This window comes from Triticum urartu, chromosome 7A (assembly GCF_056163025.1).
Source record: "Triticum urartu cultivar PI428250 chromosome 7A, HENAU_Tu73, whole genome shotgun sequence".
In the NCBI taxonomy this organism is placed as follows: Eukaryota; Viridiplantae; Streptophyta; class Magnoliopsida; order Poales; family Poaceae; genus Triticum; species Triticum urartu.
The window spans coordinates 460128142-460145631 of record NC_141879.1 but is presented as its reverse complement, the minus strand read 5'-3'; the positions used below and the strand labels follow the sequence as shown (position 1 = coordinate 460145631).

At 42.9% G+C, this 17490-nt stretch overlaps 1 protein-coding gene across 1 annotated transcript; it reads right to left on the bottom strand.

The window, feature by feature from the left end:
* Positions 1 to 1535: 1535 nt before the first annotated feature.
* LOC125525157 (serine/threonine protein phosphatase 2A 57 kDa regulatory subunit B' theta isoform) lies at positions 1536 to 5358 on the bottom strand. The gene is made up of 3 exons (XM_048690176.2): positions 5020 to 5358; positions 3660 to 4932; positions 1536 to 2361 (listed from the first exon to the last, which is right to left on the bottom strand). The coding sequence occupies exons 2-3, from the start codon at positions 4860 to 4862 to the stop codon at positions 2011 to 2013; spliced, it is 1554 nt and encodes a 517-aa protein (XP_048546133.1). The 5' UTR covers positions 4863 to 4932; positions 5020 to 5358; the 3' UTR covers positions 1536 to 2010.
* Between the last annotated feature and the right edge of the window lie 12132 nt (positions 5359 to 17490).

Genomic DNA, 17490 nt, shown 5'->3' with positions numbered 1-17490 from the left:
CTAATTCACGGCGACCTATATGGCCTTCACGGCCGCCTTGGAAGCTCATTGACGGGGGCATGCAGGGCGTCGAAATCGGGCCCTGCAGCGGGGCGGTCTGGACGAGGGGGCGCGTGCTCCCAGCGGCGGCGGCGGCGGCGGCGGCGTGTGCTTCCGACGGCGGCGGCGGCGTGTGCTTCCGACGGCGGCGGCTACCCGAGAGGTCGCGCGAGGAAGGGAAAGAGGGAACACGAGATGCAGTCGCGGAAGGAAGAGAAGCGGTTTCGCGTGGTCCGCTCGATTTGGAGAGACCGCGGGGAACGGCATAAACAGCGAATATGCTATTCCATGAACGAGTGGGTTCTGGCTCCTCAGATCAACCAAACACAAGAATGGGCTATAAGAACGGAACGAACCCGTGCCGTTCCACTTGGTGACAGGAACCAAACACACCCGAGGATCACTTGCTCGCCGTGCATGCAATAGGACTATCTGCCCTTTTTCTTTCAAAAAAGGAAAGGATTATCTGTCCTGCGTTCCCTGTGTGTTTTAATAGGGCATCAGATCAGATGGTGCTGTGGTGGTAACTCAACATCTGTCTGTGTTTTAGTAATATATCAAGTAAGCACTCATAATTCAGCATACTTGATTCATGAAGTTTCTGTTTTGCAGGTATCTGAAATGCAAGAGCATATATCAAGCACAGGATCGATCATCCTGGTCAGAGTTTGTTGGAAAGCAGAACCGCTTTTCAGGAACCGTTTGCAGAGCATGCACAGCTCGTGCTGGAGAACACGAAAGAACGGATCGGAGCAGGAGCTCGATGTTGATCTGAAATGCCTATAAAAGGCCCAGCCGCGAGTCTGCAATGCTCAGGCCAAAGCATATGATTTTACTGTATTTAGCTAGCTCTGAAAGTAAGAGTTGTAGGAAACTGAACTCTCCTTCCATGTTTCTTCACGAGTTCAGTTTTCTCCAACATCTTATCTTCAGAGCTGTCTGGCCAGGGCCATCACACCTTGGAGAATTTTGGCAGATGAATTTGAGTGTTGGATGGGACCAAATCTTGCTGCCGGGTGTGACAAGATTTGGTTCCCTCCAATATCTTATGTTCATATGTCAGACAATACACTGAATGTTAGCTACAAGAAGCGATAGTTGGATCTGAAAACCTCTGAACTTCTTGTCTGAAGAACCTAACCTTGGAAGCTGAATGTGAGATTTGGATGGAACCAAATCTTCAGCTATAATACAATGGCACAAGGTTTGGTTTCCTCCAATATCTCGTCTTCAACTGTCCATGATGAAATCCTCAACATCTTCAGTTGAGCTATAGGTGAGCCGGAATTGAATTCCTTTGGTCTTTGGTCATCAGCATCATGACATTTGTCATTTTCATTTTTATCAAACTGCGACAAATTTTTACAACATATATTTGATTAATTTGATAAGCTATACGTGACTTATTTGGTTATTTTTATGATATATTTCAATGCATTTCATCCAAGGATGATCTCATAATGCAAACCATTTACTAGAAGCTGATTTTTGGTAAGTAAAGAAAACCTTTGCCTGCTTCCAGATTTGTGTATACATCCACTGAAGCAAACAAATGTACACCAGTGCATATTACAAAGACAAAAGACTAGAAATTGTTCATACATAACGCATTACAGTTCAGCAAAATCAGCACCGGCAACCTAGTGCGAGTGCCACTCGACCTATTCCTTGAGCTGCAGGCAGCACACTGGACCTGTTGCAGCACATACACCTTATATAAGCCAGGACAGGTAATTTGCCTCCTTTACTTCACCCCTCGATGATGAAAACTGAATCCTTGATCTCGCAACCGACAGAACACAAGAGCAGCGCTAAAGCTTCACGGTCCATCATCTAGGTTGTATGTACATGTCAGCCTGTAAGATGTTTAGGAACAAGTACCAAGTGGCAAGCAGTCGTCCATGAGCATTCATGTCAGCGATTCAACTTGATCCTGAGAAAGAGCGGCTCATATGCAAGTCAGCCAGGAGGTTAGGTAGAAGAACTCTGCTGATGAGCTATTGCCTGTGGCCTCCCTGCTTGTGGATTTGACGAGGCAATTTCCTCTAGGCGCTTCCATGTGGCATCACGTTTTGATCGCATCGCATCTTCTTGAGCTTCATCGTCCTGAAACTTCTTCAGGCACCCCTCAAAGAGTACAGGGTCATGGTCCAAGAATATTTTGCGAACATTAAGACTCAAGCTTTGCACTGCCTGATTCCAATGACCTTTTGTATTTCGTTCTAACGAAGGAAGGATTATGGGCAGTAACACCTTGCTGTTTTGTTTGATTAAACCCTCAATATGATCGTTGTTCCACAGAAACAGAGCTCTCTCTGCCACCTGCAAAACATAAGAGGAGTAGATGCATCATTACCACATAGTAAATAAGTAGCACGGGGACAATAGGGCGCATAGCTTGATTCATCCTACTGCTGGAATATCACTGCATTTCGTATCATTAGGTAAAATACTAAGCACAGACTTTTATTCTTGAATGCCACCTGAAAATGCATACAATAAAGAAGTCTACCTTTCAGGCGTCAACAGAAGGTGAACAGTAGGTATGGTAATTCAAGGATGTATTGCGTTGGGAACAGAGGAAAATCAGCTTGTTTATGAATGCAGAATTAACAAAGTTTGTACATAATAGTTAAATCCCAGGTGCTCAGAATGCTAACTTAGTGATCAAAGGATAGAATAAACACAGATATGTACTTAACGGCAATTCTCAAAGCAGGAAAATTGGATCAGGGCAGTTTCTTCTGCTGTCGCACCCATAACAAAATTGGATCAGGGCGCTTCACCATATATATATAAGGGACCATACAGTTTTGACTGCTCTACGCCGGTGAAGTAGCAAACAGAGATAACTGATAAGTAAAACTGATCATATCTCTAGGAAATACACTAGAAAGCTGTGGAACTAAGCACATCTAGGTTCTGTTACGCATAGGTGCATCCGATCTGAAAATGATTTAATGCTTGTAGTGTTACTAAAATGATAAACACACATAAATGATAATTCAATATGGCAGAGTTAGTTGTTAATATAAAGCAGAACTTATCTAGATTCAATATTTGTCGGTCACAGTTGCATAGCAGGGTATATAACCAAGTTCGCTAAGCTTCCCAATAACATAGGTATGACACATTTTTGGTACCGATGTTCATAAGGCAGGCATGGCATGGATTGCTTCAGCAAACCTGAACTCTTGCAATATTTTTCTCACCAACAGAACCATTATTCAACCTCGACCTCCCCAGGTAAAGATAGCTCTTGATAATTTCAAGGCTTAGATAAATTTGAAGTAGCAAAACAACAGTTATTATTCATGGCCAAGTTAAAATCAGCAGCTTAAATCGATCCTATTTGCAAGGAATTAATGATGAAGTAATTAAAATTACCAGGAAACGGCTAACATGACTATTCATATTTCAACATGAACAGGACTAGTACACACTATATACCTATTGTTTGCGAGATGTTAGTTCACTTGCATTAATAAGTTCTAGAAAATCATGCTACGAGCAAAGACTATCGCAAAACTAATAACAGTTTTAAGGACGAGAACTTCCATGAGCTATTAACATGTATCATATGTGTATGGTTTGGTTGGCACTCTGCAATTCCATTTTACCTGAAAGTGAGAGCTATTTAAACAGCGGGCAATCTGTCGGAAAAGTGGCACCATACATCTCTGGAATTCTGCTGACTGAGTAGCTTCCAATACTTCCTCTAACTCACCCAAAAACATCACCTCCTTTGAGCTATTTGTGATTGGCCAATACTTAAGTAGACCCCTTATAACGGTATCAGCAAGCTTGCAATCTTTCTCAACGAACTGAGTGACACAGTATGACAGTTGCTGATGATACATGCTAACACATTTTGGTTTGTGGAGTGGAATCAGCGCGCGGACTAGAAACGATTTGTGCTCTTCCTTGAGAGGCAAAGCAAAACCATTGATTATACTGCCCAGAATCTCTAACAGCTCTGCAATCCCATAATGCTTTTCTGTCTCAAATATAAACCTGTAGAATATATTGTTAATTGCCTTCCTGATGAATGGACGGTGCACCATGAACTTCCCATATATCCTGTGAAGTATTGTCTTCAAATACTCCCTTTCCCTAGGATCCTCTGAGTCGAAGAGATCTAGCAGCCTGAGAATGAAACCCTGATCAACATATCTCTTGGCCATCTTAGCATCTGTCTCTGGAGACTGAACAAATCTTAAGAACAGTTCGAAGACAATCTGCAGGTGAGGCCATGCCGGGTCCATGACAGGCTCTTCCTCCTCCAAATCAAATGACTCGATTACCTTGTTCTCCTTTGGGGCGGGGTTGGGGCCCCGGAACAAGTTTGTGGATACCATGTTGACGACCTCTTGCACGACAGACTCTGGGAATTTCCCGGTGGCAGAGGTGACATAATCCACCAGCTCAAGCAATGTTTGCCTCTTGACCTCCTTCTCTTTCACGTCCTTGGTGGGGTCCGAGAAGTCGAAGACCACGCAACACATGGAGAGCTTCCTGAGGAACAGGGCAGGTTTCTCGGAAGGCGGCACCTCCCGGAAGCTCGGGAGCGGCTCATACACAGGCGGGGCCATGAAACCATTGCTGGCACCCGCACCAACACCAGCGTTCCTGTTGCTGTAACTCTGCCCAGGATTCGTGACATAATTGTTCGGATTGCCAATCCTACTAGACATGGTCAAATCTGTGGTGGTTCTTGCATCCGCCGTGGGGCTTGACAGGGACGACGAGCCGGCTCCGGCGAAATCCTTCTCCCCGGACTTGGCCGGCTTCTTGGGTAACCTGCCCAGGATTTGCTTAATCATAACGGATTGGCCGAACAAGCCCCCGATCAAACCGCGCTAAAGAAGTCCCGCAAATCCATCATTCATCAACCTGATCAAATCAAACACCGTAAGGAACATCGAAAGAAGGAAATCCACGCATCGCGCGAGAATGATAAAGAGTACAACCGAACCCTACCAGATCAAATCCGGAGCCGAAATCCACGAAGAAGACCGCGCCTTTCCGATCGGCGGCACCCGTAAAAAGAAGAACCGCGCGGGGTCAAAAGGGAAAGGGGGTAAAGCGAAAGGCGAGAAAATCGCTGTTTTCCCCCAAAACTTGCAGGCGAATTGGACCGGCGGAAAGGAGAGGGCGCAAATTGGATGGATTCCTGCAGAAATCTGTGGGGAATACGTGGTGGAGGCCTCGCCGGTCGGGTTCGTTCGGGTCGCTTCTAGGGGGAACAGTGGGAGGAGGAGCAGGAGGGAGGGCAGTGGGTGGGCGGAGCCAAAGCCAGATTGGAACAGAACATTATTAGAGGAGAAAAACCGTTTCCTTCATTTTGGACCAAATCCAACACGGGTAAAGCTTCGTTCGGTGGCTGGTAAATATTCTGGTGCACATTTCGTGTTGCACCCAGCTCAACACAGTTTTCCATCTGCCCTTAAAATGAAAAAAAAAACCATAATTTTTCAATTTTTTTCTCAGAAAGATTCACGTCTATTATAAAAATTCACTGGATCTGGCAGTTGTGCACGCACGGCGAGAATCCCTAACCTCATCGCCGAAGAAGACGACATGAATCTACGTCAGAACTCCGTCAATTCCGTCCTCACACATGAATTCGAGAAGGATCGAAACCCGACCTACTTGAAGATGAAGAGCTACCATCCGTCCAAGCATCGCCCCTATGAGGATTAAGCCGAGGCACCATGATTCTCTTCCCCGCCACCAATCACTGGAGCGACATGCGCGCGCGGGGTGGGGGTGGGGGGTATATTGATCGGTGGAGCTTGGGAGGAAGGAGAACTTTACACTAGCCACCTACGCATAAGGGAATGTCAACACAAATTTTCATGTACAATGAGTATACATCAATTTGTCATTGGTCTAACCCAGACCTAGTAGATTGCTCAAAGTATTCTGCGCGAGTTTATTTAGTTTTTTAGTTTCCTTGTAGTTTTATATAAATAGTAGGTCCACTAAAAAAATCTTTTGAGAATAATTGGATGGCTAGTAGGTGGTTGTAGTGTCATCTTTCTAAAGATCAACCACGAGGTTTTGTGATGATTTTGTCAATCTTGCAACTTCATGACTATAGTCTCCACTCTTTCAATAGAATGTGCATGTATATGCAACATTGTAATAAGATTTCTAAAATTGTTGATCTACATCTTATGTAATTCATTTATTCTCATCAAGTTGCCCATATAAATTCTATCAAAAGGAGGCATGTAAGATTTTCATGATTTTGTAATGTCTGGCTAGCAAATTGTTTCTTACTTAAATAAGCACCAAATTATGATAAAGATGGACCTGTAGCTTTGTTCAAGATGAGAGTAATAATGGACTTTGTGAGCTTGAGGAACCACTTTATCAACTTTTGCTCATAGACATGTTACATTGGGAATTGACGAACATTTTGTAGGGATTTTCTTGAGAGTAGTCAATATGTACCCATAGGAAAAACACATCCCGTTGCACCCTCCAAGTTTCCTTCTTGCCCTCGGCGCCGCTAGACTAGTTATCGTGCTAAGCCCATGCACTAGTCGATGAAGGTGGTGGTCGGGAGGTCTTCACTCCGATAGCCTTCCACGACGAGATGCGGTCTGCATGCAGTGGTTTGAGGCAAAGGATATGGTCGACGTCGGTGGTTGTGATCCCGTCTGCAGGTATGTGGGTGTCGGCCGGCAACGATGACCTTCTGTGTCTTAACATAATGATCCTCCGCTTAGGCGTCGTAGTGTTGCACTGTTGAGCGGTTGTCACGAGGGGCAGAGGGTCTTAGACCTTCAGATTCAGCGATAATGGCAAGCATGCTTGCTAGTTGATTATGCCGCCACAGGGGAGGACGAAGGAGAAAGAAAACAGTATAGACTGCCAGAGTGTCCCAAATTGGATTTTGGCGGTGCACCTTCCTTTCTCGTCAATCTTTGTCGTGTGTGCAACGAGGGCCTTAACTGTTCGGAGGCTTTCGTGGCGACCGACTTTTGTCGTGGCTTGGCTGCTTGCTTGTGCAGCATGGTCTTCACTTGCGTGTTTGTAGGATCGAAGTAGGTCTAGAGCAGGGTGATTAGACAACTTGACCAATAAAAACCTAGCCTTTTCCTAATTTTAGTTCTTGACAAATTTTAGCAGATCTACTAACACCCTACACATGCAAGTCTAATAGAGTAGGAGCAAAAAGTAAATACTTTGCACATGAAAGTAGAGGAAGGATTTGGAGATAATCAAATGCATTGAAGATACAGTGATTTTTGTCATGGTTTCTATGGGTGGTGCCATCGTACGTCTATGTTGATGGAAACTTCAACCTACTGAGGGTAACGGCTGCGGGAGTCCACGGAGGGCTCCACCCACGAAGGGTCCATGATGAATCAACCTTGTTTATGCCATCATGGCTTACACCCACGAAGGACTAGCCTCACGTCGGATAGATCCTCACGAAGTGGGCGCTCCATGCCCTTACAAATTCATTGGTTTACTCCACAATTGTTGAAGGCTCCCAAGTGACACCTAACCAATCTAGGAGACACCACTCTTCAAAAAGTAATAGATGTTGTTGTTGATGATGAGCTCATTGCTCTTGTGCTTCGAAAGATAGTCTCCTCGACACTCAAACACTCTCTCACATATTTGACTATGTGGTAGGAGAGGAATTTGAGTGGAAAGCAATGGGGAGGGTAGAGATCAAACTCCTATGGTTGGAGTGGAAAGCCTTTGATCTCAACACAAGAATATGCAGTTCTCTCTCAGAACACGGATATGGGAAATGTAAGCTTCGAAATAGTTGCTCTCTAAGAGTTGGTGGATGGGTGGGGTATATATAGACATCACCAAAAATCCAACCATTACACACCTTTATGAACACTTCAGTGGGACCGGGTGAAACCACTCAGTGAGATCGACATGTATAAAAGGTTTGAACTTTAGGCTTTCGGTGAGACCGAACGAAACCTCTCGGTGAGACCGAGTCAAGCTGACCTAAGCACTTGACAAATGCTCTTCTGTGGGATCAAAGGCAACTCTGTGAGCCCGAGATGCTAGGGTTTAGGCAGTGGCTATGTCAAGTGTATGTCGGTGAGTCCGTGATACGTCTCCAACACTGTTGGCAGGACTTGCTACCTCCAACACTATCATGAGGCATACCTTGATGCCCAGGTCAGGTGATGAGAGCAGTGGCGGAGCTTAGTGGAGATCAAGCTGGGCCGTCGCCCCCCCTTGCCCAGGAGATTTGTTCATATTATCATGAGTAAATTGCCCATAGATTCATAGAAATCTGGCCTAAATCTGATGTTGGTTGCCCCCCCTCCCCCCAGCCCATTTGCCCCTCCTAAGATGTGTCCCGAGCTTCGCCACTGGATGAGAGGATGATTCATGGTCACTCCATCGATATGCTGCATCATATTGATCAACATGAGAAGTAAAAAGTCATGGATCTCATTGTAGAAAGTATTTAGAGGACAACTACTGATCAGAAGAGGTCTTGTGGATTTTCCCCTCATATTCAGGTTCTTATCAACTCCATGGGTGCAAACAAGAACTTTCTGTTAGATCGTGAGCATTTGCCACTTCGGCCAGAGCTTGAGGACAACACCATCACTATAGATCCTTCACATCCTACTTCAGCCGCAACTCATGCTAGTGTGGAGGCTACAAGGGCTTCAGCACCCAGTGCCTCCTCAGCTCCATTGCTCAAAACCAAGACTGACCAGATGCAATATCTCATTCGAGCTATTCAAAGGATCGAGCGGAGCTTGGCCAACCTCGCAGATAACTAGAAGAGTCTTGAGAGAATTGTGGACGCTAAATTTTATGATCTGGATGTCAAGGTGACAGAAGTTCAATCCACGGTTGAGAGTCTCAAGAAGGAAGTGGATGAAGCCAAGGAACGAGCTTCCAGTGACGATGAGGACAACCCTGGTGATGGCATTCATACAACTGCTCAATTTAGGACCATGCCTAGATCGGCTGCAGTTCTAGCACCTTCCATAGCCATAGTCTTTGCTCCAGCAACTACACCCTCGATTGCCCCCTTAGTGGCCCTTGCCGTCTCCACTCCTCCAACTCAGCAGACATCGTCCAAGGCATTTGCACATGTACTCATCTCCACTCCGACATCGACGCACACCGGTGCTCCAGGAGCTTCAGGAGATCAAGCCTAGTGATATGTCTCCAATGTATCTATAATTTTTTTATCGTTCCATGCTATTATATTATCTGTTTTGGATGTTTATATGCATTAATATGCTATTTTATATTATTTTTGGGACTAACTTATTAACCCAGAGCCCAATGCCAGTTTTTGTTTTTCCTTGTTTTTGAGTTTTATAGAAAAGGAATATCAAACGGAGTCCAAACGGAATAAAACTTTACGATGATTTTTCTTGGACCAGTAGACACACGTAGAACTTGGAGAGGAAGTCAGAAGAGTCTCGAGGGCTCCACAAGCCCTTAGGGCGCGCCCCTGGCCTGTGGGCCCCACGGGAGTCCTCCAACCCTAATCTTTGGCCTATAAATTCAGAAATATTCCCAAACGACTAGAAGCGTCCACCAACCGCCGTCGTAACCTTATGTACCCATGAGATCCCATATAGGGACCTTTTCTGGCACCCTGCCGGTGGGGGATTCGATCACAGAGGGCTTCTACATCAACTCTATTGCCCTTCCAATGAAGCGTGAGTAGTTTACCACAGACCTACGGGTCCATAGCTAGTAGCTAGATGGCTTCTTCTCTCTCTTTGATCCTCAATACCATGTTCTCCTCAATGTTCTTGGAGATCTATCCGATGTAATCTTCTTTTGCGGTGTGTTTGTCGAGATCCGATGAATTGTGGATTTATGATCAGTTTATCTATGAATATTATTTGAATCTTCTTTGAATTCTTATATGCATGATTTGATATCTTCGTATTTCTCTTCGAATTATCGGTTTGGTTTCGCCAACTAGATTGGTTTTTCTTGCAATGGGAGAGGTGCTTAGTTTTGGATTCAATCTTGCGGTGTCCTCACCCAGTGACAAAGTAGGGGTAGTGAGGCACATATTTGTATTGTCGCCATCAAGGATAAAAAGATGGGGTTTTCATCATATTGCTTGAGTTTACCCTCTACATCATGTCATCTTACTTAAGGCATTACTCCATTCTTATGAACTTAATACTCTAGATGCATGCTGGATATCATTCGATGTATGGAGTAATAGTAGTAGATGAAGAATCATTTCGGTCTACTTGACACGGACGTGATGCCTATATGCATAATCATTGCCTTGGATATCGTCATAAGTTTGCGCTTTTCTATCAATTGCTCGACAGTAATTTGTTCACCCACCGTATTATTTTCCTCCAAGAGAGAAGTGATGACCCACAAGTATAGGGGATAAATTGTAGCTCTTTTTGATAAGTAAGAGTGTCGAACCCAACGAGGAGCAAAAGAAAATGACAAGTTGTTTTCAGCAAGGTAATGTATGCAAGCGCTGAAATTGTAAGTAGCAGAGTAGTTTCATAGCAAGATAATTTGTAACGAGCAAGTAACGATAATAGTAGCAAAAGTGCAGCAAGGTAGCCCAATCCTTTTGATGCAAAGGACATGCCAAAATGGTATCTTATAATAAGCAAAGCGTTCTTGAGGGTACACAGGAATTTCATCTAGTCACTTTCATCATGTTGATTCGATTTGTGTTCGCTACTTTGATAATTTGATATGTGGGTAGACCGGTGCTTAGGTGTTGTTCTTACTTGAATAAACCTCCTACTTATGATTAACCCTCCCACAAGCATCCACAACTATGAGAAAAGTATTAAGAATAAATTCTGACCATAGCATTAAACTTTTGGATCCAATCGATCCCTTACGGAATAGCGCATAAATTGGGGTTTAAGCTTCTGTCACTCTCGCAACCCATCATCTAATTGCTACTCCACAATGCATTCCCTTAGGCCCAAATATGGTGAAGTGTCATGTAGTCGACGTTCACATGACACCACTAAGGGAATCACAACATACATACTATCAAAATATCGAACACATATCAATTTCACATGATTACTTGCAACATGATTTCTCCCGTGACCTCAAGAACAAAAGTAACTACTCACAAATGATAATCATGCTCAGGATCAGAGGGGGTATTAAATAGCATGTTGGATCTGAACATACAATCTTCCACCAAATAAACCATATAGTAATCAACTACAGGATGTAATCAACACTACTAGTCACCACAAGCACCAATATATAGTTCCGGTAACAAGATTGAACACAAGAGATGAACTAGGGTTTGAGATGAGAAGGTGCTGCTGAAGATGTTGATGGAGATAGCCCTCCCCAAGATGGAAGAGTTGTTGGTGATGATGATGACGATGATTTCCCCCTCCGCGAGGGAAGTTCCCCTGGCGAAATCGCTCCTTCGGAGGGCAAAAGTGCTCCTGCCCAAGTTCCGCCTCGAGACAGCGGCGCTCCATCCCGAAAGTCCTCTCCTTATTTTTTCTAGGTCAAAATGACTTATATACTAGAAGATGGGCACCGAAGGTGGGCCTGGGTGAGCAAAACCCACCAGGGCGCGCCTGGGCTCCCTGGCGCGCCCAGGTGGGTTGTGCCCACCTGGTGGGCCTCCTCTGGTACTTATTTTCTCCAATATTCACCATATATTCCATAAAAATTATCCGTGAACTTTCAGCTTGTTTGGAGTTCTGCAAAATAGGTAGCCTGACGTAGCTTTTCCAGGCCCATATTTCTAGCTGCCAGAATTCTCCCACATTGTTCCTGCACCGTTTTCTCTTGGGCGAGATATGTCCCAATTGGATGGTATGTGCCTATGAGGAGTATTCTCGAACCCATAATTGTGAATCAAATTGCGAAAATTGTTACGATGTAACCTGTGTAGAGGCCTTCTTGGCGGGATTTCTTCTTGCACTTCGAGGCCCTCTTGATTATTCGATGATCTCATGGATTGATGGGGATTAGGGTGAGTGGAGATGCCAGCCAATGTGCCTCTCTCAGAAACTGGAGAGTGAACCCCAAAAGGATTTTCCTCTTCTTCCTCCATAGCAACCTCTTTAGCTTCCTCTCTCCTTAGATCTCCTTGGAACTCCCCTGCGCCCTCTTCTCCATTGTTGGAGGGTGAGGAAGACATGATGCTAGCCTTACTGAATCTGTCAGGAAACAGCAAGAAAAGAGAACAGAAGATTTCTCCGCGATACGGTGGTCAATAGGTTCAGGGGGTATATAAAGATTTTTTTATCTTGGGAAACAAGCAAACGGAAGAAAAACGGAGCCCGAAAGGTACCCGAGGTGGGCACAACCCCACCAGGGTACATTTCCTGGAAGTTTCTTATTTTCCTAATTTTCTAAATATTCCAAAGCTGACAAAAAATATTTTTGCGTATTTTTCGGAGTCCGTTTACTTACCGTATCACGTACCTCCTTATTTTCACGATTCTGGAGTGTTCCAGAAGGACTCTTTTATGTGTTCTTCCGGTGTCAAAGTTTGGATAATATTACTTTCAACATTAATGGGTGTACCTGAAATATAATGTTTTATTCGTTGCCCATAAACAACCTTCGGGTTAGTACCTTCGGCATTATTTATTTTGATAGCTCCAGACCGATAAACCACCTCGATAACATAGGGTCCTTCCCATTTTGAGAGAAGTTTTCCTGCAAAGAATCTAAAATGACAGTTGTACAAAAGAACATATTCTCCAACTTTAAACTCATGCTTTTGAATTCTTTTATCATGCCATCTTTTAACTTTTTCTTTAAACAACTTGGCATTTTCATAAGCTTGGGTTATCCATTCATCTAAAGAGCTAATATTGATACGTCCATTTTGCATCATGCTTTTATATCGATATTTATTGCATTATGGGCTGTCATTACACATTATGTCACAATACTTATGCCTATTCTCTCTTATTTTACAAGGTTTACATGAAGAGGGAGAATGCCGACAGCTGGAATTCTGGGCTGGAAAATGAGCAAATATTAGAGACCTATTCTGCACAGCTCCAAAAGTCCTGAAACTTCACGAGAGTTATTTTTGGAATTAATAAAAAATACTGGCGAAAGAATCCACCAGAGGGGGCCCACACCCTGGCCACGAGGGTGGGGGGTGCGCCCCCTGCCTCGTGGGCCCCTTGGCAGGCCTCCGGTGCACATCTTCTTCTATATGAAGTCTTTCGTCCGAGAAAAAATCATAAGCTAGCTCACGGGACAAAACTCCGTCGCCACAAGGCGGAACCTTGGCAGAACCAATCTAGGGCTCCGGCGGAGCTGTTCTGTCGGGGAAACTTCCCTCTGGGAGGGGGAAATCATCACCATCGTCACCACCAACGATCTTCTCATCGGGAGGGGGTCAATCTCCATCAACATCTTCACCAGCACCGTCTCATCTCAAACCCTGGTTCATCTCTTGTATCCAAACCTCAGATTGGTACCTGTGGGTTGCTAGTAGTGTTGATTACTCCTTGTAGTTGATGCTAGTTGGTTTACTTGGTGAAAGATCATATGTTCAGATCCATTATGCATATTAATACCCCTCTGATTATGAACATGAATATGCTTTGTGAGTAGTTACGTTTGTTCCTGAGGACATGGGAGAAGTCTTGCTATCAGTAGTCATGTGAATTTGGTATTCGTTCGATATTTTGATGAGATGTATGTTGTCATCCCTCTAGTGGTGTCATGTGAACATCGACTACATGACACTTCACCATTGTTTGGGTCTAGAGGGAGGCATTGGGAAGTAATAAGTAGATGATGGGTTGCTAGAGTGACAGAAGCTTAAGCCCTAGTTTATGCGTTGCTTCGTAAGGGGCTGATTTGGATCCATATGTTTCATGCTATGGTTAGGTTTACCTTAATACTTCTGTTGTAGTTACGGATGCTTTCAATGGCGGTTAATCATAAGTGGGATGCTTGTCCAAGTAAGGACAGTACCCAAGCACAAGTCCACCCACATATCAAATTATCAAAGTACCGAACGCGAATCATATGAACGTGATGAAAACTAGCTTGACGATAATTCCCATGTGTCCTCGGGAGCACTTTCCTTCATATAAGAGTTTGTCCAGGCTTGTCCTTTGCTAGAAAAAGGATTGGGCCATCTTTCTGCACCTTATTTACTTTTATTACTTGCTACTCGTTACAAATTACCTTATCACAAAACTATCTGTTACCGATAATTTCAGTGCTTGCAGATAATACCTTACTGAAAACTGCTTATCATTTCCTTCTGCTCCTCGTTTGGTTCGACACTCTTACTTATCGAAAAGGCTACGATAGATCCCCTACACTTGTGGGTCATCAAGACTCTTTTCTGGCACCGTTGCCGGGGAGTGAAGTGCCTTTGGTAGGTGGAATTTGGTAAAGGAAAAATTTATATAGTGTGCTGAAATTTACTATCACTTGTTACTATGGAACATAATCCTTTGAGGGGCTTGTTCGGGGTATCTTCACCCTGACCAGTAGAGCAAAGAGTTTCTCCTCAACCTACTGAAAATGTTTACTTTGAAATTCCTTCGGGTATGATAGAGAAACTGCTAGCTAATCCTTTAACAGGTGATGGAACATTACATCCCGATTTGCACCTAATCTATGTGGATGATGTTTGTGGATTATTTAAGCTTGTAGGTATGCCCGAGGATGTTATCAAGAAGAAGGTCTTCCCTTTATCTTTTAAGGGAGATGCATTGACATGGTTGAGGCTATGTGATGATATTGGATCATGGAACTACCAATGATTGAAATTGGAATTTCATCAGAAGTTTTATCCTATGCATCTTGTTCATCGTGATCGTAATTATATATATAATTTTTGGCCTCGCGAAGGAGAAAGCATCGCTCAAGCTTGGGGGAGGCTTAAGTCAATGTTATATTCATGCCCCAATCATGAGCTCTCAATAGAAATGATTATTCAAAAAATTTATGCTCGGCTTTTTCTCAGTAATTGCTCCATGCTTGATACTTCCTGTATTGGATCTTTTATGATGAAGACTATTGAATTCAAATGGGATTTATTGGAAAGAATTAAACACAACTCTGAAGATTGGGACCTCGACAAAGGTAAGGAGTTAGGTATAACACCTAAGTTTGATTGTGTTAAATCTTTTATGGATACCGATGCTTTCCGTGAATTTAGCACTAAATATGGACTTGACTCTGAGTAGTAGCTTCTTTCTATGAATCCTTTGCTACTCATGTTGATCTCCCAAAAGAAAAGTGGTTTAAATATAATCCCCCCACTGAGGTAAAAGTAGTTGCTCCTATTAAAGTTGAAGAAAAGACTATCACTTATGATGATCCTGTTTTTCCTACTGCTTATATTGAGAAGCCACCTTTCCCTGTTAGAATAAAGGATCATGCTAAAGCTTCAACTGTAGTCAACAAAAGTAATATTAGGACACACAAAACCCCTAAGAAAGTTAAAATTGAACCTAAAATTGCTATGGTTAAAGATCTCTTGGCCGATAATATTGATGGGCATGTTATTTACTTCTGCAATGAAGCTGCTAGAGTTGCTAGACCCGATGCTAAAAATAAACATAGACCTGTTGTAGGCATGCCTGTTATTTCCGTTAAAATAGGAGATCATTGTTATCATGGCTTATGTGATATGGGTGCTAGTGCAAGTGCAATACCTCATTGCTTATACGAAGAAATTATGCATGATATTGCACCTGCTGAGATAGAAGATATCGATGTTACCATTAAACTTGCCAATAGAGATACTATTTCACCAGTTGGGATTGTTAGAGATGTTGAAGTCTTGTGTGGTAAGGTTAAATATCCTGCTGATTTTCTTGTTCTTGGTTCCCCACAAGATAGCTTTTGTCCCATTATATTTGGTAGGCCCTTCTTAAACACTGTTAATGCTAGGATAGACTGCGAAAAGGATGTTGTTACTATTGGTTTGGGTGATATGTCTCATGAGTTTAATTTTTATAAATTTAGTAGACAACCCCGTGATGAGGAATTGCCTAGTAAAGATGAAATTATTGGTCTTGCTTCTATTGCCATGCCTCCTAGTGATCCTTTAGAACAATATTTGCTAGACCATGAAAATGATACGTATATGAATGAAAGAAGGGAAATAGATGAAGTGTTATTTAAACAGGGACCTATTCTGAAACACAATTTGCCTGTTGAAATCCTAGGGGATCCTCCTCCACCCAAGGGTGATCCCGTGTTTGAGCTTAAACCATTGCCTGATACTCTTAAATATGCTTATCTTGATGAAAAGAAGATATATCCTGTTATTATTAGTGCTAACCTTTCAGAGCATGAAGAAGAGAAATTATTGAAAACTCTGAAGAAGCACCGTGCTACTATTGGATATACTCTTGATGATCTTAAGGGCATTAGTCCCACTCTATGTCAACACAAAATAAATTTGGAGAAAGACGCCAAACCAGTTATTGATCACCAACGACGGCTAAATCCTAAGATGAAAGAAGTGGTAAGAAAGGAAATATTAAAGCTCCTTGAAGCATGTATAATTTATCCCGTTGCTGATAGTCAGTGGGTAAGCCCTGTCCATTGTGTGCCTAAGAAGGGAGGTATTATTGTCGTTCCTAATGATAAAGATGAATTGATTCCGCAAAGAATTATTATAGGTTATAGGATGGTGATTGATTTCTGCAAATTAAATAAAGCTACTAAAATATCATTACCCTTTGCCTTTCATTGATCAAATGCTAGAAAAATTATCCAAACATACACATTTTTGCTTTCTAGATGGTTACTCTGCTTTCTCTCAAATACCCGTGTCAGTTGATGATCAAGAAAAGGCTACATTTACTTGCCCTTTCGGTACCTTTGCTTATAGATGTATGCCTTTTGGTTTATGTAATGCACCTGCTACCTTTCAAAGATGCATGATGGCTATATTCTCTGACTTTTGTGAAAAGATTTGTGAAGTTTTCATGGATGATTTCTCTGTTTATGGATCCTCTTTTGATGATTGCTTGAGCAACCTTGATCGAGTTTTGCAGAGATGTGAAGAAACTAACCTTGTCTTGAATTGGGAGAAGTGCCACTTTATGGTTAATGAAGGTATTGTCTTGGGGCATAAAATTTCTGAAAGAGGTATTGAAGTTGACAAAGCTAAAGTTGATGCTATTGAAAAGATGTCGTGTCCCAAGGACATCAAAGGTATAAGAAGTTTCCTTGGTCATGCCAGTTTTTATAGGAGGTTCATTAAGGACTTCTCAAAAATTTCCCAGCCTCTGACTAACCTATTACAAAAAGATATTACTTTTGTCTTTGATGATGATTGTGTAGAAGCATTTGAAATACTTAAGAAAGCCTTGATTTATGCACCTATTGTTCAGCCACCTGATTGGAATTTACCCTTTGAAATCATGTGTGATGCTAGTGACTATGCTGTAGGTGCTGTTTTAGGACAAAGAGTTGATAAGAAATTAAATGTTATCCAATATGCTAGTAAAA

Bases quoted from the DNA above. Each gene is read 5' to 3' on its own strand.
- LOC125525157 (XM_048690176.2), bottom strand. From the start codon at position 4,862: ATGATTAAGCAAATCCTGGGCAGGTTACCCAAGAAGCCGGCCAAGTCC. The intron at 2,362-3,659 runs GTAAAATGGAAT...TATGTTTTGCAG, and splicing joins TAAATAGCTCTCACTTTCAG to GTGGCAGAGAGAGCTCTGTT.